The 27958-nt window shown below is 40.6% G+C and overlaps 1 protein-coding gene and 1 non-coding gene across 2 annotated transcripts in view; one reads left to right on the plus strand and one right to left on the minus strand.

Moving 5' to 3' along the window:
* Positions 1–458: 458 nt before the first annotated feature.
* The window catches only part of INTU (inturned planar cell polarity protein), an 82341-nt gene continuing 54841 nt past the window's right edge, over positions 459–27958 (plus strand). Inside the window, exons 1-2 of the mRNA XM_066385017.1 lie at positions 459–659; positions 11937–12475. Of these exons, the coding sequence (XP_066241114.1) occupies positions 514–659; positions 11937–12475 (685 nt within the window). The 5' untranslated portion in view covers positions 459–513. The remainder of the gene's footprint in view (positions 660–11936; positions 12476–27958) is intronic.
* TRNAT-AGU (transfer RNA threonine (anticodon AGU)) lies at positions 18513–18588 on the minus strand. Its single transcript has one exon. It is a non-coding gene; the product is annotated as a tRNA-Thr (tRNA).

Genomic DNA, 27958 nt, shown 5'->3' on the forward strand with positions numbered 1-27958 from the left:
CGGAGTGTATTGCTTAAAAGCGTCCATTCCCTGATTCCCCTGATTAGAAGCCAAGGCCCTAGGACAGGCGGAGGGGACTTTCCTTTGCCTCAAAGGGAACGCAGGCTGAGTGTTTCTAAGACTTCGGACAGCTGTTTCGCGCAGAAACAAAGTGCAAAATGGGAGGGAAAGAGCCTGGGGGTAAATCCAGTGGGTCTCCACATGTTTTAATAAATCACGCTGCTTCAAAGGAGCGCGCTTCGGAGAACACACGCTTAAGGTTAAGGGTTAGGTCTCTCCGTTCCTCCGACACGCCTTCCCAGAAGTGTCAGTTCATTGGCTCCTTTCAGTCTTTCCACTTCTCCCGGGGATGCTTCCCCATCTCCAGGGCAACCGGGGCTGCCACCAATCGCAGCCAAGGATTTGTGACCACGTGGCCTCTGCCGCGTCTCTAGCGGAGGCAACATGGCGGCCCAGGCATTCCCTAACTGCCGGATTTGAATTATTCTACTGGTAGCTGGTGCATCCCTGCTGATGGCGTCTTCAGATTTGTGCGGTTGGCGCCAGAGCCCGGAGGGGATCCTTGGAGACCCCTTCTCGCAGGAGGAAGATGAGGATTGTGAACCTGAAGATCCCGCAGGCGACTCGGCTTCATATTCATCCGCAAGTACCGATTATGAGTAAGGATCTCTAAGAGGGACAATGGAATCCATCCATCCAGTTAGATCCGAGGGTGTACACGTGGGCAGTGGGGACTGCAAAGTGTTGGCTGGTTGGAATTGGGTGACCTTCTATGGCAGAGATTTTCAACCTTTTTCATCTCAGGGCACACATAAACTAATTACTAAAATTATGTGGCAGACCAAAAAATTTTTTTATTTATTTATTTTTGCTGATATCACAAAAAGTAGGTATAATTTTGATTCTTTCACACCAGATGGCTATTGTTGTGTTTGCTGTTTTCTTTTTTTTTTTTATTTGCCAATCTAAAGGGAAAAAAGAGTTCAGTGACCCTGACTAAATAGGTATTGCATAGTTTAAACATTCTTGAACACACTGGTGGAAAGTCGCTGTTCTGTGGTAAGTGGGATTTATTTGCACTACTTTTCAGTTGTGTGATCTACTGAGTTGGAATGAGGGCGCCATTTTTTGCCATTGTTGGTTTTTTACGATTCTCAGATGAGGAGGCTCTCTCCTCTTTGTGGTGGGTTCCAGTATGTATGAGGGTCTTCATAAAAGTGCCCTGTCACAGTGCCTTCTTGCTTGTATGACAGCGTGATCTTTGTGACTTCAATCTTATTAGTATTTAGAGTGAAAGGACACGCTGCATGTTTTCTGTGCCAACTATTTAAAGTATGTAGATATTTTCCTGTTACAAAATGAATAGATATATAGTATAAAAGAAAGAAAATCCACTCATAGTCTATGGAGGACAAACTCTTACCATTTTTTTGGTATGTCTGCTATATTTTCCTAGACATCTTCATGGTTGTCTTGTTTTCTATTTTATGTCATAATGTAATTTTTAAAATACAGAATACTTAAGTATTGTTTTCACTTCTTTTTATCCTTAATAATAATAAAAAAGTTACTTTATTTTTTTAGCTAGAGAGAGACAGACAGACAGAAAAAGGGACAGACAGGAAAGGAGAAAGATGATAAGCATCAACTTACAGTTGCATCAACTTTAGTTGTTCATTGATTTATTTCTCATATGTGCCTTGAGGGAGGTAAGGGGGGGCTGGGGGGCTCCATCTGAGCCAGTGACCTTGGGCTCAAGCCAGCTACCATGGGGTCATGTCTATGATCCCACGCTCAAGCCTGCAACCCCGCAGTCTATCTGGATAAGCTTGTGCTCAAGGTGGTGACCCTGGGGTTTCGAACCTGAGTCCTCAGCGTCCCAGGTTGCTTTATCCACTGGGCCACCACCTGGTCAGATATGAAAAAGTTACTTTGATTCACCATATCCAGTGCTACTTCAGTTTTGGAGGAATCTATCTCTTATTTCTATGGACTAAGAACTTTTTTGAAAAGTCAATCAATGGTAGCTTGAAATGATTAACAGTGAAAAGGTCCAGGTGCCAAAACATCAACCAACCAACCCTGTAATGGACTGCCATTTGTATCAGTTTTAGGATGACATTTTATGTGTATTTAGGTATAACAGTTACTAGTGTTTAATGTGTATTTAGGAGTAACAGTTACTTGGCAGTTACTTTCACCTGTAGGTTGCACTGTTACCTGTGCTTCTCTTTCCAAAAGGCTAAGTAATGCCCTGGCTGTAACTCCTACGCCCTGTCTCTGTAGTTCCTTTTTTTCAAGCTTGCACAAATAGGGTTTGGACAAACTTATGTAGTATTCAATGCATTGTACATATGACGTTTGGAAACCAACTACCAGCTTGCACCATAATGCACTATTGTGCGCAGTATGATGAAACTTGATCTGTTATGTGTTTCTGTTTCCAACCCCTTCCCTCTCTCAGTTGTACATTTTTTCACACTTGTGCAAACATTTATGCATGTACTTGCCTACTCAGGACATGTCCATATTATCTGCAAATAAATTATTGTGTGTTTTAGTATCATTGTGCTATAAATTTTAAACCCTACAAAATGGAAAGAAAAAACAACAAAATATTTTAACCTTCTTCATGGGGAAAAACAAAAATCAAAAGAAAAGTAGTGACAACACCAAAATTAAACCAAGTACTAGTGCTTCAAATTTAAAAGGAAAAGTGGAAAAGAAATGTGTTGATAATTTGGAAGGTGCAACAGAAACCAAAAAAGAAAAGGAAACTGTTAGGCAGTATAAGGAGTATTTACAACTTCATTTCACCCGGTAATGAATTCTCGTCATTGCCCTTGTCCGGTAGTACTTTCTGAAATTCTGTCAAATGACGCAATGAAACCTTCCAGACTTCCTCGTCATTTGCATTTGAAGCATAGTGACTTTATTGAGATGCCACTGGATCTTTTTTTTTTTTTTTAAAGATTACACAACCAAATGAAAAGTCAGAAAATCAAGTGAAGAAAATGATGACTAGTGACAAATCGCTGCTTCGAGCACCTTTGAATACTGAAAATGAAGAAACCATTCACTGTTAGTGAAGAATTAGGAGATCCTTGCCTCTTAGATGTGACTCGAAATTTTGGGTCCTCAAGCTGCACAAAATCTTGAGGCTATACCACTTTTAGACAATGCCATTTATAGTAATGTTGATATGGCCAATGATACAGAAGAACAAATTATAGAGGGGATAAGGACATCAGAATATTTTGCCATTCAACTTGATGAACCAACTGTTATAAGTAACCATGTTATTCTTCTTGACTTTGTGAGGTATATTGACAATAAAGACTTAAGTGTTGAACTAGTCTTGTCTTGCTCTACCTGGTTGGATCACTAGTTCAGAGATATTGAATGCTGTTTATGAGTACTTTCAAGTGGAGGGCTTAGACTGGGCAAAGTGCGTCTGAGTGCATATGGATGGTGCTGCAAGCATGACTGGCATCACTGAGGGGTAGCTGGGAAAATAAAGGACGCTGCACATCCGGAAATGTTGCTCCGCATTGTATGATTTGCCAGCAGCATTTAGTTGTAAGGAAACTTGACCCTGAATTGAACACACTGATGAATGATGCAGTGAAGATTGTTAATAATATTCGTACACTAAACTGCTTTGTGTAATTGGAGACGAGTCTGTATTTTCTAGAGTTTTATATAAATGGAATCATAGCATATGGACTACTTTTTGTCTGTCTTTTACTCAGCATAATTATTTTGAGACACATCCGTGTTGTCACCCTTAGTTCATTGATTTTTATTTCTGAATAGGAGGATTCCATTGTATGAGTATACCAAAATCTATCTTTTTCTTGGGTTTTAGCCATGAGGATGTAAAATCAAAACATTTCATTCAGATTTATAATCCCATATATTAACATACCATTTAGGATAGTTCTATTTTCCCTTTCCTGCTGTGAATCCTTACTTCTTCATACTTTTAATTTTTATTTTATCAAATTATATAGATTAAAAAGTCAAATAGTGTGGAACTAGGTTTATGATGAGGAGTGGTAATTCTTTGCTGCCATCTCTCTCTGCTTCAGCTCAGCATTTTGGAAGAGAACTCATTTCCTTCCTTGTTTCTCTGCTGTTGCCCGTCTCATTCACGGATGTCACTCTGTCCTTACTCATATTTTCCGGTCTCCTAAGTCTCTGGGCCTGGTGACTTCCTTTTCTGATAGCCACCCCTCCTTCTCCTCTCCCTTCTTGCGGGCCCTATGAGATGTGGGGGTGTTGATAATGGAGGTGGCTGTGCATCTGGGGTGTGGGCAGGGAGTAAGTATATGGGAAATATCCAGCGTCCACTCAGTTTTGCTGTGAACCTGTAACTGCTCTAAAACAAATAAAGTTGACTAAATCACTTTTCGCACTACTCAAAAGCCTGATGTCCTCCCAAGTAAACTCCAGATCTCTTAGAATGAATTTTAAAGTTCTTGTAGATCCGTCTCTAGCCTTTTTTTTTTTTTAAATAAGAGGAGGGGAGATAGACAGACTCTTGCATGCACCCTGAGCATCAGCCCAACCAGCCACTGGCTGGGAGGGGGGAAGAGAGAGAAAAGGGGGAGAAGGAGGGGAAGAGACACAGATGGTCGCTTCTCCTGTGTACCCTGACTGGGCATCAAACCTGGCACATCCACACACCTGGCCCACACTCTGTTCGCTGCGCTAACTGGCCAGGGCCTGTCTCTAGCCTTTCTGCTTTCATCTTGGATGCTCTTCCTCTTTTGAGCCACCTATATTCCTACTTGCCCTAGCTCCGGCTGCTGTTTTAAAAATAACATAGACTGAGTGGCTTATAAGCAACAGAAATTTATTACTCACAGTTTTGGGGGCTGCCAGTCCAAGATCAAGGTTGGGCTCTAGTGAGGGCACACTTGCAGGCTGTAGACTGCTAGTGTCTTCACACGGCAGAGCATGAATTACACAGAGGTGTCTTCACATAGCAGAGAATAAAGAGGAAAAGCAAGTGCACTTGTTACTTTTATAAGGGCACTAATCCCATTTGTGAGGGCTGCACCCTCCTGACTTCATCTAATCTTATTTACTTCCTAAAGGCCTTACCTCCTAATACCATTATGTGTAACTTGGGGGGAACATAAACAGTGAGGGCACAACTGAAGAACGTCACTACACTGAAATACCACCTGCTCTCATACCTGCCATATTTTCTTCACACCTGCACTTGTACACGCTTTCCTCTTTCTGCTCGAAACACTTTGTTCCTCTCTACTTGCCAAAATCATTCAGGGTCCCACTAAGTGCCACTTTCTCCCGGAGCCTTTTCTGATCCCTCTTAAACTTCATTTCTCCAAACTCTACCCTGCCATGGAAGCTTTGATTCCTCACTCTTGGCACTTGCATGTCAGCAAGGTGATGAGCTCTTGTCCATCTGACATCTTTAAAAATGAAATAATGCCCTATCACAGAATGGCTTGCTGGTCTGTGATTTCCATTCTGCCAGGGTTGGATCTTCTCGCTAACTTAGTGATGCATAGACATGCGCCATTGAGCTGAAGGGTTGCAGACAGGGAGTGGGATTCTGGGAACAGCATTGCTATGAGCATGGTTCCAATGGAGATGTATTCCTGATGTAAAAATGTATTTCGTTCAGTGACGACACAGTTAGGAGTTCACTTTCTCTTCTCTGGCAAGCTGGGCATTTGTTTCAGTGGTGACTAAACCAGAAAGAGCATCAGCCCGTCTCTGGTCCCCACCCCCTCAAGCTGCTATAACATCTAGCATAGATGTTAACCACTGAAATCATGGTTTTCTTTTAGAAAAAAAAGGACTTCATGGCCTGACCAGGTGGTGGCGCAGTGGATAGAATGTCGGACTGGGATGTGGAGGACCCAAGTTCGAGACCCTGAGGTTGCCAGCTTGAGCGCGGGTTCATCTGGTTTGAGCAAAGCTCACCAGCTTGGGCCCAAAGTTGCTAGCTTGAGCAAGGGGTTACTTGGTCTGCTGTAGCCCCCCAGTCAAGGCACATATGAGAAAGCAATCAATGAACAACTAAAGTGCCACAACAACAAAAAATTGATGCTTCTCATCTGTCTCCCTTCCTGTCTGTCTGTTCCTATCTATTCCTCTCTCTGACTCTCTCTGTCTCTGTCAAAAAAAAAAAAAAAAAAGAGAGAGAGAGAGGGAGAGAAAAAAGACTTTACGGATAAAAATGAGGTATTGCTAGTAGACAGAACAAAGAAAAGCATTAGGCAGACTGGTATTTACTGACTGAGCACCAGACAGAACCTATGTTCATTGTCCTGGTGTTTTTATCATGTGTGGTTTTCCTCTGTCCCTAGGATTGTCCTGCTGTACCTTTCGCACCTTGTAACTCTGTGTATTGGCCATTAAAATGTATTGTATAATAAATATGTATTTTCTTTTTTTTTTTTTTAAGATTTCTTTTTTATTCTTTTTTTTTTTTTTTTTTTGTATTTTTATGAAGCTGGAAACCGGGAGGCAGTCAGACAGACTCCCGCATGCGCCCGCCCGGGATCCACTCGGCACGCCCACCAGGGGGCGTTGCTCTGCCCAATCAGAGCCATTCTAGCGCCTGAGGCAGAGGCCACAGAGCCATCCTCAGCGCCCGGGCAATCGCTGCTCCAATGGAGCCTCGGCTGCGGGAGGGGAAGAGAGAGACAGAGAGGAAGGAGAAGGGGAGGGGTAGAGAAGCAGATGGGCGCTTCTCCTGTGTGCCCTGGCCGGGAATCGAACCTGGGACTCCCGCACGCCAGGCCGATGCTCTACCACTGAGCCAGCCGGCCAGGGCATAAATATGTATTTTCCGATGGCTTTAGTCAACCCCTGTGTTTTGGTCATTTGACCCCCGCTGGGGTCGCGACCCACAGGTTGAGAACTGCTGACTTAGAAGAAGGAAAAAAAGATTTAGTATCAATGTATAATTCTTAAATATTGATACATCAGGGACTGAGAAACTTATTAGCATTATCTGAATTTCATATTCTTTAATATACCCATGTTACAGCCCTGTAAGAACTTGCTTATGTGCAAATTAGCAAGTCTTCTTTGGAAAGGATTCTACTCATGTTAACCACATCAGTTAGGGCCTTGAACACCAACAAAAGTGCCGTCAAACTTGGAGCAGACTAGAACTACACAGTTATTTCTGTTTAGGGCGAAATAGACTAAACAAAATAAGAATCTCATTGAGAGACATTTACACAGTGACAACTTTGCAGCTTGCACCAGACTCTCGGCAAAGGGATGAAAGAATATTTATATTAAAACTGATTCATGTGACCCACATATTACAAAAATCTGAATTAAAACTGCTGACTTTAATTCCTTTTTAACAGTAAACCTTTGATGTTGGAGTAAGTTTAGATTCACGGCGGAGTTGCAGAGATAGAGCAGAGTCCCTTCAGCTTCAGCGGTTTCCCCGGATGTTGATAACATCTGACACAGCTCTGGCACATTAAGACATTAACACTGGCACTGTGCTATTAAGTAAACTCCAGACTTTTTTCGGGTTTCACCATTCTTCTACTTACGTCCTTTTTCTGTTCCAGGATCCAATCCAGGATATCATATTGCATTTAGTCATCTCGTCTACTTAGTCTTGTTTGGTCTCTGACAGTTCTCAGTCCTTCCTTGTTTTTCATAACCTCTCTCTTGGTTAAGGTAATGTTAGCCAGGTTTCTTCACCATGGTTTCTATTTCTCATTTTGCACACTGTTCTTTGGATGTGCTTCCTAAAGCATTAAGTCATGCTCAAGGGGAGGAAAGATTAAGCTCCATCTCCTGGAGGGGGAAGTTAGTAACACAAAGAACCAAGGCTTTGTGTCTTCTCGGTTCATTTCCTTTTCATTGTACATTACCCTCTCTTACTGAGTCTCCTAGGTTCATTTCCTGCCTTTTTTTTTTTTTTTTTTTTTTAGAGAAAGAGAGAGGCAGGAGACAGGTAGACAGGAAGGGAGAGAGATGAGAAGCATCAATTCTTAGTTGTGGCACCTTAGTTCTTTGATTGCTTTCTCATACGTGCCTTAACTGGGGGGCTTCAGCTGAGTCAGTGACCCCCTGCTCAAGCCAGAGACCTGGGGCTCAAGCCAGTGACCTTCGGGTTATGTCTATGATCCTGCGCTCAAGCTAGTGAAGCTGCGCTCAAACCAGTGACCTTGGGGTTTTGAACTTGGGTCCTCTGCATCCCAGGCCAATGTTTTATATACTGTGTTACCACCTGGTCAGGCCACTTCCTGTGTTTATTCCCTTGTAATATTTCTTTTTCAAAAATTTCTTCTTCCTCTTAAAGTAAAGTCTTTTTTAAAAGTCTAATGTGAATTGGTATCATCTTTTGTATAAAGATCTATATATACACATGCATATAAAGATGGTTATTGTATCGTTGTCCATAGGGGCAAAAAAATAAAAACAGGTGAACACAAAGCATATCAGTAGTTGAATAAACAAATGTGTTACATCTCTAATGTGGATAGTTAGGGGTTTCTGAATTATATTGTTAAATGATAAATAATAAAGATACATCCTCTACATTGATGCCACTTTTTATTTTTTATTTTTTTATTTATTTTTTTACAGAGATAGAGAGAGTCAGAGAGAGGGATGGATAGGGACAGACAGACAGGAACGGAGAGAGATGAGAAGCATCAATCATTACTTTTTTGTTGCAACACCTTAGTTGTTCATTGATTGCTTTCTCATATGTGCCTTGACCGTGGGGCTACAGCAGACCGAGTGCCCCTTGCTCAAGCCAGCAACCTTGGGTCCAAGCTGGTGAGCTTTGCTCAAACCAGATGAGCCCGTGCTCAAGCTGGCGACCTCGGGGTCTAGAACCTGGGTCCTCGGCATCCCAGTCCAACGTTTCATCCACCGCGCCACCACCTGGTCAGGCTGATGCCACTTTTTAAAAACAGTGACAAAATAAGCCTGTATGTTTTTATATGATTATAAGAACATAGATTTTCTTTAACATTGTTGATGTCAGTGAAAGATAGCAAGGGAAAAGGATGTGTATGGTATTTGTGTAGAATGGGGCTGTGCAGTCGTATGCATAAGAGGATGCATGAAAGTAATAATCACCAGCTGGGAGGCCGTCCACATTGCTCCCTTCCTCGCCATCATCCTCTCATCCAAGCAATCTGATAGCCCTGGTGATTTTCAAGCATTTCTTCTATGTTTTTCCTGATTTCAATTTTTTTTCTACCATCGTCTTCATTATCTTCTCTGCCTGGATGGTGGGAAAAGCCCCCTAACTGATTTCTTGAGTCTTCTCCACCTCAACTCCTTCTTCTCTTACCTTGTCAAAGTAGCTCTGTCCAAGGATATGTGATACTTAAACCTAAACTCTTCATTGATGCTCTCTTACCTACACTGCAAAACCCCAACCCTTTGCCGTGGTCCTAAGGCCTTACCAAATTAGGACCTGACTGCCTAATTTTTAGGTCCCTCCCTACCTCATGAATTAAGCTCTTCCCATTGCAGACTAGCTTAAATTGTCCACACAGGCCCTGGAGACCATCGCTCAGGGGCTTAGTTTATGCTGTTACTTCTTTTTGGAATTCTCTTCTCTGCCCCTTCAGCTCCCCTGGTCACTGATTCTTTTAAAACTCACTGTAGGGTCTCATTGACCAGAAAGTCTCCCCTGACCTCACCCTCAATCCCTGGCTAAGCCAGGTGGCCCTTCTCTTGCACTTACAATGAATTCCTCTCACTTCCTCGTTCCGCTACAGAGGAAGGAACTGATGTTTTCATCTTTGGAGGTCTAGATTTTACTATAGTGCCTGGCACTGTTGTTTCCTTCATGATTGAATTCCACCTGGAGTCCCTGCCCCCACCTGCACGGATCTTTAAATCATAACCAAAAAGTGGTTTCACATTTAGAGTTTAGAGAGTAAGATAAACTGTTGTCTTGTTTAATGGGGTTCGGAAGAGTTATTTGGGGGCTGGTGGTCATATGTCTCTAATACAAATAACACACCAGAGATTAAAGGATGAGATTTGAGATTATAAAACAAATAAATTCATTCATTGTTGTTTTTCTGTGACAGAGACAGAGTGAAACAGAGAGAGGGACAGATAGACAAGAAGGGAGAGAGATGAGAAGCATCAATTCTTCATTGCGGCCCCTTAATTGTTCATTGATTGCTTTCTCATATGTGCCTTGATGGGGGGGTACAGCAGAGTGACTCTTTGTTCAAGCCAGTGACCTTGGGCTCAAGCTGGTGAGCCTGCTCAAACCAGATGAGCCCGCGCTCAAGCTGGCGACCTCAGGATTTCAAACCTGGGTCCTCTGCATCCCCGTCCGACACTCCATTCACTGCACCACCGCCTGGTTAGGCAACATTCATTGTTTAAATTGATATATATCTTTGTAAGTATTGTGTATTTAAATTATATCATTTTAAATTTTGGTACATTGTTATAAAATTATTTATGGTGGGTGCTAAGTGGGTAAAATGATGCCACACGCTGGGAACCAACAAGTGCCAAAGAATGACAAGTTTTGATATTTGGAGCTAGTTATGCCTTTTTTCACCTTTCATATATAGTTAAAAATTCTGTATTAATTACCAACCTCAGACGGTGGTTAGTTTCAGAGTTGAGTAATAGAATAGTGCATTTAAGGACTGATTTTTCTCAGTATTTAGAAAGAGACTTTAAAGTTAAAGGAACGAGAGTTGCTAATGTACTTTGCAGAACACCAAACTGCCTCCTCTCTGATTGAATGATTAGAACACAAATTATACCCTTTTGTGCCAGGATATTATAGCTCATGTTTCTAAAGACTCCCTCCACTAGTTTTTCCATTGTAACCAGTTTTGCTTTAAAGAATAGTAGTTTAAGAAGGAAAATGTTCATATCATTGAACAGAATAGAGTTTGTGCTTAGGTGTGTTACTTTAAGATGGGTATTTTTGTTTTTTAATGCTGTTTCAGTCATTTCAAATAGCAATAATTTTGTTCCTTTCAGCGGCCTACTTCCCAGTTAAAAGTTTTCTTTTTACAATCACATGATGAATTATGTAATATGTGGTTTACTTTTCCTACTACAATTACTCAGATATAAAGTAGTTTTATAGAAATTATAGGCTATAGACATGATCGTTATTAACCATGATTATAAACTGGTTGTTTTCAACAACTATTTTTATTCGTAGTGAAGGGAATGCTTTTTAAAAAAAAATATTATATAAACAAAGTCTATTAATACCAGTCTATAGCTTTCATTTTAATATGACAACCATGCTGAAAATCTCTATGCAAAAAAGATATTTTTATGTACAATTTCCAAATGGTTTACATCTGTGGATATAATTACATAATCAACTACTGATGTAAAATATTGTTCAATGAAATTGTCTTATATGAACAATAACCACACGGGCTACACTAAATTTCTAGATTGTAGCCTGACGTGGAAGTGGAGCAGTGGATAGAGCGTTGGACTGGGACGCTGAGGACCCAGGTTCGAGACCCCAAGGAAAGCAGTCAGTGAACAACTAAGGTGCTGCAGTGAAGAATTGATGCTTCTCATCTGTCTCCCTTCCTGTCTGTTCTGTCTCTATCTGTCCCTCTCTCTGACTCTCTCTGTCACAACAAAAGAAAGAAAAAAAGAAATCTTAGATTCTAGAAAGGGGCATCTCATTTTTTATGTTTTCTTTTCAATCACCATGCCTGTTGGAGTCCTCCAACGCCCTTTCTTCAAGGTTCAAAAAGCACCCTCCAAAATAAAGTGTTAGTACTCACAATAAATGAGAAACAGTAAGGAGACTCTCATACTCCAAGAACTTTTACATCTGCCCCTCCCGGCCCCTGCACCCTGCCCCTACCCATGTCCCCGTGCCCGGCGGACAACTGTGTTTCTTCTGCTCAGCGGCTATTCAGATTGTCTTTCCTTTCCTTTTTTCGTAGTGACTTGGAGCCTGAATGGCTGGACAGCGTGCAGAAGAATGGAGAGCTGTTCTACCTGGAACTGAGCGAGGGGGAAGAAGAGAGCCTCCTTCCTGAGCCGCCTGTTGTGAACCACGTCCGGTTCAGTGAAAACGAGATTATTATTGAAGAGGATGATTACAGAGGAGGAAGAAAGTATGAACCGAAACTCAAGAGGTTTACCAAAATTTTAAAAAGTAAAAGACTTTTACCCAAGCGCTATAATAAAAAAAATAGCAAAGACAGTGGGCCTGTCTCCATTCTAAAGCATCAGTCCAATCAGAAAACAGGAGTTGTTGTCCAACAGCGATACAAAGATGTCAACATCTATGTAAACCCCAAAAAGCTAACGGTCACCAAAGCCAAAGAGCATCTCAAGCTTCTGGAAGTGCTGGTTGGGATCATCCATCAGACCAAGTGGAGCTGGAGGAGACCCGGGAAGCAGGCCGGGGGAGAGCGGTTGGTGGTCCATGGCCTGATGCCCGGGGGGTCGGCCATGAAGAGCGGTCAGATACTGATCGGTAAGTGCTGTTGCTGAGCGCGGGTCCTTGTTTGCTGAGATACGGACTTAACGATGCCTTGTCAGGAGCTTGATCAGAACAGAATTACAGCTAGAGTCTCAGCTGCTGAAGGACTGCTGGATGGGATTGGGAACAGCAGTGAAATTGTTAAGGGTGGTGGACTTCCAGGCATGCCATTCTGAAAATACACATTTTGGTGCCTTGCATATGTGTGTGTGCCTTGCTTAGGCCAAGGAACAGCTTAGCTAATTTTTGATTTTTGAGTTATATAATTTTATGTAATCTTGGTTATATTTGCTGACAAGCAAAAGAAAATAAGTTGGTTGTACAGTGATAGTTTAGGGTTGAATGGCCTATGTCTAATAGCATGATACAAAAATATATGATTTATGAATAAAACACTTTAAAATTGTACGTTTGCACTTGAGTGCACCAGGATCTTGGCTTGGTTTTTAACTGTTTAATCTGGCCTATTTAGCAACAGTGGTGTTATACATAAATTTCCTTTTAAGGGTGTTTACCATATATATCCCACTAATTTTGATGGGAAAAAAATAAATCCACAAGTTATTCTGAATATATATTAAGATGAGCATTTTGTGTTACTGATACATCTTAAGCTGTTGTATATGATGTTTGAGTTAGTAACTTTATTATTTAAAGATAAATTAGACAAATGTGAGACTATATTATTAGTAAAATTTAAAGGTTAACAGTGCTAAAAGCTGACAGTCTTAAGTTGATCTAGCCTAAGAGATTTAGATAAAGAAACTTTTATTGATACTTTAGAAATATTCATAAATAATTTTCTATCTTAAGTCTACATTTGACTTGTTTGTTCACTGATTGAACAAAAACGTGTTGAGGGTTTGCTACCTGGCAGCAGTACAAAGGTGAATGATCCAGATGCTTCCGTAATGGAGCTCGGACTGCAGTAACAGGGACGGTGGGGCACAGGCGGGAGTTACCTGCGGGGTGGGAACTCCCAGCCAGGGGAGGGGTTTGCAGGGAGGCTCGCCTGTGCAGTGGGAAGGGTGCCTGCGCAGTGTGTGTTACAGGGGCTGCAGCGAGACCCCAGGTTCTGCTCTTACACGCTCATGCTGATCCTCGTCCATGGAGCGCTATGGTCTGTGTGTCTCTACCTGCCCACCGCTTTAAATCTGGGTGGGCCTGTGACTACAGTTTAAGTAGCACCGTGTGATTTAAGAGGTGGGACCATAAGAGAAAAGATGCTGCTGCTTCTGCCTGGCATCCTTGAAACCCAGTCGCCGTTCTGTTCTGCGAGGAAGGCCAGGCCATGTGAAAAGGCCATTGGTACAGCTCTGCGGGCCCGAGCCACCCGCAGCCTTGGCCACCAGACACGAGTGGAGCTTTCCAGTGCCTCCAGCCCCCGCCACCATCTGCTATGACTACGACGAGAAGCCCTGCTGGAGAACCCCAGCCGAGCCCAGTGGACCCCCGAACCGGGAGAGATGATACATGGTGGTTGTTCGTTTTGTTATTGAATTATATTGACATATAACATAAATTAGTTTCAGATGTCCAACATAATGATTTGATTTTTGTGTACATTGCACGGTGATAACCACAATAAGTCTAGTTAACATCCATCACCACATGTAGTTAAAAATGACTGTTGTTTGAGGCTACTAAGTTCTTTGGGTGATTCACTATACGGCCCTAGATAGCTGGAACCGGAGCTGATGAATGGTTACATTAACTCACATCCCCAGCTTTCTCATTTGTAAAATGATAGACTGGACTGCAATATCTCTAAGGTTTGTTCTTTTAGTCATCAAAGGAGCCCAGCATTCCTGCTTATGAAATCCTGCCTGGTTGTTGCTGACCCCCATCATTTTAGGATCCCACGTGACAGGAAATTCCAGCTAATGCATTTTCTTTGTACATTTGGGCCTTGGAATCCACAGGTTCCACATCTGCAAATTCAACCAACCTCAAATGGGAACTATTCTAAAGTAAATTGTTACTTTACTGCTGATGTACATATACTATGTAGTTAGGCCTATGATGGTTGTATCTGACCGAACATGCACAGACTTCTTTTCTTGTCATTGTTACCTAAATAATACAGTATATATATATAAACATAACAACTATTTACATCACATTTCTATTGCATCAGGTATGGTAAGTAATCTAGAAGTGATTTGAAGTATACAGGAGGAGGCATGCAGGTTTATATGTGGGACCCCAGCGCCTGCAGATTTTATCTGCAGCGGATCCTGGAATCAATCCCCCGTGGGTATGGAAGGACGGGGAGTTTCCTGGGGGCTTCTGCTCTGAATACCTGTGTGGACTGGTTTATAGGCAAATCTCTAAAATTCTTTTTACCCTTTTCTCCTAAAACCTGGTGGAGAGAGCCTTCTGTTCCACACGTCTTTCCCTCATTCTCACTCGTCTCCTGAATTTTCTAGGAATCCCAGTGGCCGCTAGGCCTAATCTTTTTGCGCTATCCATGTAGGAGGGAAGAAAATAAACCATAGAAAGAGACTACCATGATGGTCCTGCTCTTTATTTTTATCATTTAAAGATGTTCAGGGTGCTCGTGGTCTGCTTTTGTTTTTTTTTTAATTTATTTATTAAATTTAATGCAGTGACATTGATAAATCAGGGTACATATATTGAGAGAAAACATCTCTAGATTATTTTGACATTTGATTGTGCTGTATACCCATCCCCCAAAGTTAAATTGTCTTCTGTCACCTTCTATCTGGTTTTCTTTGTGCCCCTCCCCTCCCCCAACCCTTCTCTCCTTCTTCACCCCATCCCCCCTCCCCCACCCCTCACCCCTGTTGCCATCACATTCTTGTTCATGTCTCTGAGTCTCATTTTTATGTCCTTTCTATGTATGGTTTCATATAGTTCTTAGTTTTTTTTCTGATTTACTTATTTCACTTCGTATAATGTTATCAAGGTCCATCCATGTTATTGTAAATGATCCGATGTCATCATTTCTTATGGCTGAGTAGTATTCCATAGTATATATATATATACCAAAGCTTTTTAATCCACTCGTCCTCTGATGGACACTTGGGCTGTTTCCAGATCTTCGCTATTGTGAACAATGCTGCCACAAACATGGGGGTGCATTTCTCCTTTTGGAGCCGTTCTATGGTGTCCTTGGGGTATATTCCTAAAAGTGGGATAGCTGGGTCAAAAGGCAGTTCGATTTTCAGTTTTTTGAGGAATCTCCATACTGTTTTCCACAGTGGCTGCACCAGTCTGCATTCCCACCAGCACTGCAGGAGTGTTCCCTTTTCTCCACATCCTCGCCAGCACTTATTCTGTGTTGTTTTGTTGATGAGCGCCATTCTGGCTGGTGTGAGGTGATATCTCATTGTGGTTTTAATTTGCATTTCTCTAATGATTAGTGATGTTGAGCATTTTTTCTTATGCCTATTGGCCATCTGTATGTCCTCTTTGGAGAAGTATCTATTCATCTCTTTTGCCCATTTTTGGATTGAATTGTTTGTCTTCCTGGTGTTGAGATTTATAAGTTCTTTATAAATTTTGGTTATTAACCCCTTATCAGACGTATTGTCAAATATGTTCTCCCATTGTGTAGTTTGTCTTTTTATTCTGTTCTTGTTGTCTTTAGCTGTGCAAAAGCTTTTTGGTTTGATATAGTCCCATTTGTTTATCCTGTCTTTTATTTCACTTCCCCGTGGAGATAAATCATCAAATATATTGCTCCGAGAGATGTCGGAGAGCTTACTGTTTATGTTTTCTTCTAAGATGCTTATGGTTTCACGGCTTACATTTAAGTCTTTTATCCATTTTGAGTTTATTTTTGTGAGTGGTGTAAGCTGGTGATCTAGTTTCATGTTTTTGCAGGTAGCTGTCCAGTTTTCCCAACACCATTTGTTAAAGAGGCTGTCTTTACTCCATTGTATTTACTTACCTCCTTTGTCAAATATCAGTTGTCCATAGAACTGTGGGTTTATTTCTGGGTTCTCTGTTCTGTTCCATTGATCTATATGCCTGTTCTTATGCCAGTACCAGGCTGTTTTTTTTTTTGTTTGTTTGATTGTTTTTGTATTTTTCTGAAGCTGGAAACAGGGAGAGACAATCAGACAGACTCACGCACGCGCCCGACCGGGATCCACCCGGCACACCCACCAGGGGCGAAGCTCTGCCCACCAGGGGGTGATGCTCTGCCCCTCCGGGGCGTCGCTCTGGCGTGACCAGAGCCACTCCTGCGCCTGGGGCAGAGGCCAAGGAGCCATCCCCAGCATCCGGGCCATCTTTGCTCCAATGGAGCCTCTGCTGCGGGAGGGGAAGAGAGAGAGAGGAAGGAGGGGGGTGGGGGTGGAGAAGCAAATGGGCGCTTCTCCTATGTGCCCTGGCCGGAATCGAAACCGGGTCCCCCGCACGCCAGGCCGACGCTCTACCGCTGAGCCAACCGGCCAGGGCCCAGGCCGTTTTGAGTAAAATGGCTTTGTAGTATAACTTGATATCAGGAAGTGTGATACCTCCCACTTTATTCTTCTTTTTTAAGATTGCTGCGGCTATTCGTGTTCTCTTTTGGTTCCATATAAATTTTTGGAATATGTGGTCTATATCTTTGAAGTATGTCATTGGTATTTTAATTGGTATTGCATTGAATTTATAGATTGCTTTGGGTAATATAGACATTTTAATGGTGTTTATTCTTCCTAATCATGAGCACGGTATATGCTTCCACTTGTTTGTATCTTCCCTGATTTCTTTTATCAATGCTCTGTAATTTTCCGAGTACAAGTCTTTAGTCTCCTTGGTTAAGTTTACTCCTAGATACTTTATTTTTTTGGTTGTAATTGTGAAGGGGATTATTTCCTTAATTTCTCTTTCTGACTGTTCATTGTTGGTGTATAAAAATGCCTCTGATTTCTGAGTATTGATTTTACATCCTGCCACTTTGCTGAATTTATTTATCAGGTTCAGTAGTTTTTTGACTGAGACTTCAGGGTTTTCTATATACAATATCATATCATCTGCAAATAATGATAGTTTTACTTCTTCTTTTCCAACTTGAATGCCTTTTATTTCTTCTTCTTGTCTGATTGCTGTGGCTAGGACTTCCAGGACTATGTTAAATAAGAGTGGTGAAAGGGGGCACCCCTGCCTTGTTCCTGATCTTAAGGGGATTGCTTTTAATTTTTGCCCATTGAGTATGATGTTGGCTGTGGGTTTCTCATAGATGGCTTTTATCATGTTGAAGTATGTTCCCTGTATTCCCACTTTGCTGAGAGTTTTGATCATGAATGGGTGCTGGATTTTATCAAATGCTTTTTCTGCATCTATTGAAATTATCATATGGTTTTTCTCCTTCTTTTTGTTTATGTGATGAATCACATTGATTGATTTATGAATATTGTACCAGCCTTGCCTCCCCATAATAAATCCCACTTGATCATGGTGTATGATTTTTTCCATATATTGTTGGATCCGGATTGCTAATATTTTGTTGAGGATTTTAGCATCTATATTCATCAGAGATATTGGCCTATAATTTTCTTTCTTTGTGTTGTCTTTGCCTGGTTTTGGAATCAGAATTATGCTCGTCTCATAAAAGGAGCTTGGAATTCTTCCTTCTTCTTGAATTTTTTGAAATAGTTTGAGAAAGATAGGAGTTAGTTCTTCTTTGAATATTTGGTAGAATTCCGTTGTGAAGCCATCGGGCCCTGGACTTTTCCTTGTTGGGAGTTTTTTTTTTTTTTTTTTTTTTTGCATTTTTCTGAAGCTGGAAACAGGGAGAGACAGTCAGACAGACTCCCGCATGCGCCCGACCGGGATCCACCCGGCACGCCCACCATGGGGCGACGCTCTGCCCACCAGGGGGCGATGCTCTGCCCATCCTGGGCGTCGCCATGTTGCGACCAGAGCCACTCTAGCGCCTGAGGCAGAGGCCACAGAGCCATCCCCAGCGCCCGGGCCATCTTTGCTCCAACGGAGCCTTGGCTGTGGGAGGGGAAGAGAGAGACAGAGAGGAAGGCGCGGCGGAGGGGTGGAGAAGCAAATGGGTGCTTCTCCTGTGTGCCCTGGCCGGGAATCGAACCCGGGTCCTCCGCACACTAGGCCGACGCTCTACCACTGAGCCAACCGGCCAGGGCCATTGTTGGGAGTTTTTTGATAACTGTTTCGATCTCATTTGTTGTAATGGGTCTGTTTAGGTTTTCTGATTCTTCCAGATTGATTTTTGGAACATTGTATGTTTCAAGGAATTTTTCCATTTCATCTAGGTTGTCTAGTTTTTTGGCGTACAGTTCTTCATAGTTTTTCTTATAATATTTTGTATTTCTGTTGTGTCAGTTGTTATTTCTCCTCTCTCATTTCTAATTTTATTTATTTGAGTCCTCTCTCTCTTTTTCTTGGTGAGTCTAGTTAAAGATTCATCAATCTTGTTTACCTTTTCAAAGAACCAGCTCCTAGTGTCATTGATCCTCTGTATTGTTTCTTTAGCCTCTATGTCATTTATTTCTGCTCTGATCTTTATTATTTCCTTCCTTCTACTACATTTGGGCTTTACTTGCTGTTCTTTTTCTAATTCTTTTAGATGCAGGGTTAAGTTGTTTATTTCAGCTTTTTCTAGCTTCTGAAATTGTGCCTGTAGTGCTATGAACTTCCCTCTCAGTACTGCTTTCGCTGTGTCCCATAAATTTTCAGTTGTTGTAGGCTCATTGTCATTCGTTTCTAGGAATTTTTTTTTTTTAATAATAATTTTATTTTTTTAATGGGGTGACATCAATAAATCAGGATACATATATTCAAAGATAACAGGTCCAGGTTATCTTGTCGTTCAATTATGTTGCATACCCATCACCCAAAGTCAGATTGTCCTCTGCCACCTTCTATCTAGTTTTCTTTGTGCCCCTCCCCCTCCCCCTTTCCCTCTCCCATTCCCCCCTCCCCCCTGTAACCACCACACTCTTATCAATGTCTCTTAGTTTCACTTTTATGTCCCACCTACGTATGGAATAATGCAGTTCCTGGTTTTTTCTGATTTACTTATTTCGCTTCGTATCATGTTATCAAGATCCCACCATTTTGCTGTAAATGTTCCGATGTCATCATTTCTTATGGCTGAGTAGTATTCCATAGTGTATATGTGCCACATCTTCTTTATCCAGTCATCTATTGACGGGCTTTTTGGTTGTTTCCATGTCCTGGCCACTGTGAACAATGTTGCAATAAACATGGGGCTGCATGTGTCTTTACGTATCAATGTTTCTGAGTTTTGGGGGTATATACCCAGTAGAGGGATTGCTGGGTCATAAGGTAGTTCTATTTTCAGTTTTTTGAGGAACCACCATACTTTCTTCCATAATGGTTGCACTACTTTACATTCCCACCAACAGTGTATGAGGGTTCCTTTGTCTCCACAGCCTCTCCAACATTTGCTATTATCTGTCTTGCTAATAATAGCTAATTGAACAGGTGTGAGGTGGTATCTCATTGCCATTTTGATTTGCATTTCTCTAATAACTAACGAAGATGAGCATCTTTTCATATATCTGTTGGCCATTTGTATTTCTTCCTGGGAGAAGTGTCTGTTCATATCCTCTTCCCATTTTTTTATTGGATTGTTTGTTTGTTTGTTGTTGAGTTTTATGAGTTCTTTGTATATTTTGGATATTAGGCCCTTATCTGAGCTGTTGTTTGAAAATATCATTTCCCATTTAGTTGGCTTTCTGTTTATTTTATTATCAGTTTCTCTTGCTGAGCAAAAACTTCTTAGTCTGATGTAGTCCCATTCATTAATTTTTGCCTTCACTTCTCTTGCCTGTGGAGTCAAATTCATAAAATGCTCTTTAAAACTCAGGTCCATGAGTTGAGTACCTATGTCTTCTTCTATGTACTTAATTGTTTCAGGTCTTATGTTTAGATCTTTGATCCATTTTGAGTTAATTTTTGTACAGGGGGACAAACTAGTCCAGTTTCATTCTTTTGCATGTGGCTTTCCAGTTTTCCCAGCACCATTTATTGAAGAGGCTTTCTTTTCTCCATTGTGTGTTGTTGGCCCCTTTATCAAAAATTATTTGACTATATATATGTGGTTTTATTTCTGGACTTTCTATTCTGTTCCATTGGTCTGAGTGTCTATTTTTCTGCCAATACCATGCTGTTTTGATTGTCGCGGCCCTATAATAGAGTTTGAAGTCAGGTATTGTAATGCCCCCAGCTTCATTCTTTTTCTTTAGGATTGCTTTGGCTATTCGGGGTTTTTTATAGTTCCATATAAATCTGATGATTTTTTGCTCTATTTCTTTAAAAAATGTCATTGGAAGTTTGATGGGAATTGCATTAAATTTGTATATTGCTTTGGGTAATATAGCCATCTTGATTATATTTATTCTTCCTAGCCAAGAACAAGGTATATTCTTCCATCTCATTATATCTTTTTCGATTTCCCTTAACAGTGGTTTATAGTTTTCATTATATATGTCCTTTACATTCTTTGTTATGTTTATTCCTAAGTATTTTATTTTTTTTGTTGCAATCGTGAAGGGGATTATTCTTTTGAGTTCGTTCTCAATTGTTTCATTGTTGGCATATAGAAAGGCTATTGACTTCTGTATGTTAATTTTGTATCCTGCGACCTTACTGTATTGGCTTATTGTTTCTAGTAGTCTTTTTGTGGATTCTTTGGGGTTTTCGATGTATAGGATCATATCATCTGCAAAAAGTGATACCTTTACTTCTTCTTTTCCGATATGGATGCCTTTTATTTCTTTGTCTTGTCTGATTGCTCTGGCTAGAACCTCTAGTACCACATTAAATAAGAGTGGAGAGAGTGGACAACCCTGTCTTGTTCCTGATTTAAGGGGGAAAGCCTTCAGTTTAGTGCCATTTAATATGATGTTAGCTGATGGTTTATCATATATGGCCTTTATCATGTTTAGATATTTTCCTTCTATACCCATTTTGTTGAGAGTCTTAAACATAAAATTGTGTTGTATTTTATCGAAAGCCTTTTCTGCGTCTATTGATAAGATCATGTGGTTTTTGTTCTTTGTTTTGTTGATATGGTGTATTACGTTAACCGTTTTACCTATGTTGAACCATCCTTGAGATTCTCGGATGAATCCCACTTGATCATGATGTATTATTTTTTTAATATGTTGTTGTATTCGATTTGCTAGTATTTTGTTTAGTATTTTAGCATCTGTATTCATTAGAGATATTGGTCTGTAGTGTTCTTTTTTTGTGCCATCCTAGCCTGGTTTTGGTATGAGGGTTATGTTGGCCTCATAAAATGTGTTTGAAAGTATTGCTTCTTCAATTTTTTGGAGGACTTTCAGTAGAATAGGAACCAAGTCTTCTTTGAATGTTTGGTAAAATTCGCTGGTATAGTCAGGGCCTGGACTTTTATTTTTAGAGAGGTTTTTAATGGTTTTTTCTATTTCTTCTCTACTAATAGGTCTGTTTAGGCTTTCTGCTTCTTCTTGACTCAGTCTAGGAAGGTTGTATTGTTCTAGGAATTTATCCATTTCTTCTAGGTTGTTGAATTTAGTGGCTTAAAGTTTTTCATAGTATTCTACAATAATTCTTTGTATATCTATGGTGTCCGTGGTGATTTCTCCTCTTTCATTTTGGATTTTGCTTATATAAGTTCTTTCTCTTTTTTCCTTGGTAAGTCTTGCCAAGGGTTTGTCAATTTTGTTGATCTTTTCAAAGAACCAGCTCCTTGTTCTATTAATTTTTTCTATAGTTTTTCTGTTCTCTATTTCATTTATTTCTGCTCTGATTTTTATTATCTCCTTTCTTCAGCTGGTTTTGGGTTGTCTTTGTTCTTCTTTTTCTAGTTCCTTAAGGTGTGAAGTTAAGTGGTTCACTTGGGCTCTCTCTTGTTTGTTCATATATGCCTGAAGTGATATGAACTTCCCTCTTATCACTGCTTTTGCTGCATCCCATAGATTCTGATATGTCGTATTGTCATTTTTATTAGTCTGTATATATCTTTTAATCTCTGCACTTATTTCTTCTTTGAGCCATTCATTTTTTAAAAGTATGTTGTTTAGTTTCCACATTTTTGTGGGATTTTTTTCCTCTTTTTTGCAGTTGAATTCTAGTTTCAAGGCTTTATGATCAGAAAATATGCTTGGTACAACTTCGATTTTTCTGAATTTGCTGATGTTGTTTTTGTGGCCCAACATATGGTCAATTCTTGAGAATGATCCATGTACACTGGAGAAAAATGTACACTCAGTCACTTTGGGATGAAATGTCCTGTAGATATCTATCATATCCAGGTGCTCTAGTGTTTTGTTTAAGGTCACTATGTCTTTGTTGATTCTCTGTTTGGATGACCGATCTAGAGCCGTCAGCGGTGTATTGAGGTCTCCAAGTATGATTGTATTTTTGTCAGTTTTTCTTTTAAGATCAATAAGTAGCTGTTTTATATATTTTGGTGCTCCTTGGTTTGGTGCATATATATTAAGAATTGTTATGTCTTCTTGATTCAGTGTCCCCTTAGCCATTATGAAATGGCCATTTTTGTCTCTGAGTACTTTTTCTGTCTTGTAGTCAGCATTATCAGATATAAGTATTGCTACGCCTGCTTTTTTTTTTGGATGTTATTTGCTTGGAGTATTGTTTTCCAGCCTTTCACTTTGAATTTGTTTTTATCCTTGTTACTTAGATGAGTTTCCTGTAGGCAGCATACAGTTGGATTTTCTTTTTTAATCCATTCTGCTACTCTGTGCCTTTTTATTGGTGAATTTAATCCGTTTACATTTAGTGTAATTATTGACACTTGTGAGTTCCCTATTGCCATTTTATATCTTACTTTCTGTTAGTTTTGTGTCTTGTTGGATCCTTCTCTTTCATTTTTCTATCTTTTGTTTTTATTTGGTTGTATTCCATGCATCTTTCCTCTGTTGCTATCTTTTTTATCTCATGTGCTTCTGTGGTGGTTTTTTCAATGGTGGTTACCTTTGAGTAATTAAAGGGGTCCCTACCCTGTTCATTGTAGCGAACTATTTTGTGAGTACTTTTGCACTCCATCGTCCTTTGCTACTGTTAATCTCCATCTTCTTCCCCCCTTTCCTTTTTGTTGTTGTCACAGTTTAAATTTGGTTTTATTGTGTTCTTCTTGGAGCTTTTACTTGTGGCTCTGTTTTTTTTTGTTCTTTGTATCTGATTGGAGAACCCCCTTTAGTAATTCCTGGAGTGGGGGTTTTCTGATGATAAATTCCCTCATCTTTTCTGTATCTGTGAATGTTTTTATTTCTCCTTCATATTTGAAGGATAGCTTTGATGGGTATAGTATTCGTGGCTGAAAGTTCCTCTCTTTCAGGACTTTAAATATTGGGGTCCACTCTCTTCTAGCTTGTAGAGTTTCTGCTGAGAAATCTGATGATAATCTAATGGGCCTTCCTTTATATGTTGTATTCTTCTTTTCCCTGGCTGCCTTGAGAATTTTTTCTTTGCTGTTGGTTTGTGTCAATTTCATTATGATATGCCTTGGAGTAGGTTTGTTGGGGTTAAGAAAACTTGGAGTTCTGTTTGCTTCTTGAACTTGAGGCTTTAGTTCTTTCCACAGGCTTGGGAAGTTCTCATCTATTATTTGTTTGAGTATGTTCTCCATTCCATTTTCTCTCTCTTCTCCCTCTGATATACCTATTATTCTTATGTTATTCTTTTTGATGGAGTCAGATAATTCTTGTAGGGCTATCTCATTTTTTTTAATTTTTGAGTCTCTTTCTTCTTCTCTCTGTTGTGCCTCAAGTTGCTTGTCTTCTATTTCACTAATCCTCTCTTCTATCTGACCTGTTCTATTAGCTAAGCTTGTTACTTCGTTTTTCAGCTCGTGAATTGAGTTTTTCATTTCTGTTTGATTTGTTTTTATAGTTTCAATTTCCTTGGACATATATTCTTTGTGTTCATTGAGTTGTTTTCTGAGCTCCCTAAATTGCCTTTGTGTTTTCTTGTATATCTCGGAGAATTTTTAGGATTTCTATCTTGAATTCTCTGTCATTTAGCTCCAAGGTTTCCAATATATTAAATTTTTTCTCCATAGATTTTTCCTCATCTAGCTGTGTTACCTCTCTTTCTTTTGTATCCATGATATTCGATTTTCTCTTCCTTAATGGCATCTGAGGGTGGTTTTTGTTGATAGTATTAATGAGATTTAATAAAGAATAAAAAGTTAAAAAATAAAAAATTGAAGTTTTTTTTTTAAAAAATTAATAATGAAATAAAGAAAAATAAAATAAAATAAAATTTTTTTAAAAAAAGGAAATTATTCCCCCCCTCCTTTTTTTCTCTCCTCTCCTCTCCCCTCTTTCTTGAGAAAATCTTGTGGTGAACTGTGAATTATAACAAACAATGCCTGTAATGGAGGGCCTGAATTGGGGAAAAGTAATAAAGGGGCAAAAAAAAAGAAAAAGAAAAAAGAAGGGGGTATGGACCCACAAAAAGCAAATAAGGAAAAAATTTGGATCAAGAATAAAATGATTTGCTTCTAGGTGTTGGTTGACTATGAGTTATGATGAGAGGAATAAGAGGAAAACAGAAAAATTGGGGGACAAATTAAAAAATTACTATTGTATTTAGTGTAACAAGAACTAGATAAAATGGAGAGCCAGGGATGGGAGCACTGCTAGTGAGTTAAAAAGGTGAAGTAAAAACCCCCCAAAATGCCACAAACATAAGTTTGAGTCCCAGATAAGATAATTTGTTTGTTATTGAGGTTTGAATGAGAGGAGATGTAAAGGAGAAAGGAAGAAACTAATATAGAGGGAGAAAAGAAAGAGAGAAAAAAAAAGAGGGAACCACTAAAAGAAGACAAAAGAAAAAAAAGGAGAGAGAGAGAGAGAGAGAGAGAGAGATTTAAGGGTTTTGGAGTACAACCCTCATAGAGAGAAAGGAAGAGGAGAGAAAAGATAATGGGAGATGTAACACTTATGGGTAGTGTAGTTCAAGGAGAGGAGAGAGTAAGACTGGCAGAGAGTTAATTGGCCAAATTGGAGGAGGAAAAAAAAAAATCAAGAATGAAGATAAGAGAAACAAACGAACAAATATAATAAAATGGGATAGGTTATAAAGTCTGCAGATTATTCTTGATTTTGAGAGGTTATCTTCTTGCTTTTTCTTTTCTCTCCCTCTTCCTGGTCGGTGACGCTGTACCCTGGGTTCTGCCACTTTGGCACGCTCAGGTAGAGGTTTGCAGTTGATAAGTCTCTATGGCGATGTCATGTATTTTGCTTTAGTCTCGTTGGCAGTCAAGGCTCATTAGCATTTATAGGCTCCGCCAGTGAGAGAGTCCGTGTTCCTGGAACCTTTCTCCTAGTCTTTCCTTCCTCAATTAGTAGCCTGATAATCCAGCTATGGGGTTGCTGCTGCCTCTGCCTGGATAGTAAGAGGCTCAAAGAGCTGGCAACTCCCCACTCTATTTCCACTCAGCACAGGGCTCTGGGTAAGGCTCAGTCAGTCAGAGCTGCTAGCATAATCAGGCGGGGTTTCCGCCCACTCAAAGACCTCTGGCTCTGCCACTCTGTCTGATAATACAGGCGGGCGCCCACTTCCGGGGCGCTTGGAGGAAACTCTCGCTCCGTGCGCAGACCAGGATATCCGGCCAGCAGTCTCATGCTCTGAGTGAAACCCCCAACCGCATGGAATAGTTGCAGCGTTGGAATTGGCTCTCGCTCCGAACCCATGCGCGGCTTTTGCAAGGCGCTGGGGCGGCCCGAGATTCTGCTTTGGCCCACACAAAGGCCCCTGATTCTGCCCCTCTGTGCGATACCACGGGCGTGCACTGCCGAGGCACTCGGAGGAATCTCTTGCTCACTATCTGAGCGCACAGACCAGGATATGAGTCCGGCTGCATTTCCCTCTGAGTCAAACCCCCACCAGCACAGAAAAGTTCCACCGTTGGAATTAGTTCTTGCTCCCTCCCGTGCGCGGCTTTCCCAGGGCACTGGGGCTGCCCAGAGACTCTGCTTTCGGCCCACAGAAAGGCCCCTGACTCTGCCTCTCTGTGGGGTAACACGGGCACCCACTCCCGGGGCTTAGGAAGAAATCTCTCGCCCAGTAGCTGCGCGCACCGACCAGGAGATCAGGTAAAATGGCTGCCCCGCTTGTCTTTCTTTGTTTGGGTTTGGCGCGAGTGTTAGCTGTATTGCCCGGGTTGCCACAAGATCAGTTTTTCCTCGGCTTGGATCTCCGTGCCACAGCCTGGTTCGGCCGTTTGTGCCATGGCCTGGATCTATTCACCCCCTCTGCCCGCCTCAGTTTCTATATTCACAGATCCCAGAGAAAGCCGCCCTGTTTAGGTTAGTGAGGAAGGCGGAGCATTTTCCACTCCCTATTTCCTTCGGGGTTTGGTTATATATTTAGCCAATTTTTCGCTCGACCATACCTTCGGGTGTATTGCGAAACATCTGGAGGCTCCAAGGATAGGTTTTTCTGTTTCTGGTTGAAGATCTTGTTGAGTTTTGGGGGAGATTTATCGGTATCGCTTCCTACCCCGCCATTACTCTGATGTCATCTCCGGAATTTTTTTATCTCTTACTATATCCTTTGTTTTAAAGTCCAGCTTGTCTGATATAAGTATTGCTACCCCAGCTTTTTTTTCATTTCCATTTGCATGAAATGTGTTTTTCCATCCTTTTACCTTCAATCTATGTGTATCTTTTGTTCTAAGGTGTGTCTCTTGTAGACAGCATATATATGGTTCCTATTTTCTTATCCACGCAGCTACCCTATTTCTTTTGATTGGATCATTTAATCCACTTACATTTAAGGTTATTATTGATATGTACTTGTTTATTGCCATTTTCTTCTTTAAAGGTGTATTCCTTTTTTGCTATATTCTTTTCCCACTTTGATCTGTTTACAACAGGCCCCTTAATATTTCCTGCAGCATTGGTTTGGTTGTAATGAATTCCTTGAGTTGTTTTTTGTCTGGGAAGCTTTTTATTTCTCCTTCGATTTTAAACAATAGCCTTGTTGGATAAAGTAGTCTTGGTTGTAGGTTCTTGTTCTGCATTACTTTGAATATTTCTTGCCATTCCCTTCTGGCCTCAAGTGTTTCTGTTGAGAAGTCGGATGTCATCCTTATGGGGGCTCCTTTGTAGGTGATAACTTTTTTTTCTCTTGCAGCTTTTAATATTTTCTCTTTATCGCTTAGCCTTGGTATATTAATTATTATGTGTCTTGGTGTAGGTTTCTTTGGGTTTCTCTTTAATGGAGTCCTCTGTGCTTCTTGGACTTGTGAGAGTTTCTCTTGCATTAATTTAGGGAAGTTTTCAGCTATGATATGATTGAACAAAGTCTCTATCCCTTGTTCTTTTTCTTCTTCTTCAGGAACCCCTATGATGCAGATGTTATTTCTCTTCATGTTGTCACAGAGCTCTCTAAGGGTTTCCTCTGACTTTTTGAGTCTCTTTTCTCTTTTCTTCTCTGCTTTCATGCCTTCATTCCAGTTGTCCTCCAACTCGCTGATTTGATCCTCAGCTCGCTCTATCCTGTTTTTAATTC

Source organism: Saccopteryx leptura, chromosome 1 (assembly GCF_036850995.1).
Source record: "Saccopteryx leptura isolate mSacLep1 chromosome 1, mSacLep1_pri_phased_curated, whole genome shotgun sequence".
In the NCBI taxonomy this organism is placed as follows: Eukaryota; Metazoa; Chordata; class Mammalia; order Chiroptera; family Emballonuridae; genus Saccopteryx; species Saccopteryx leptura.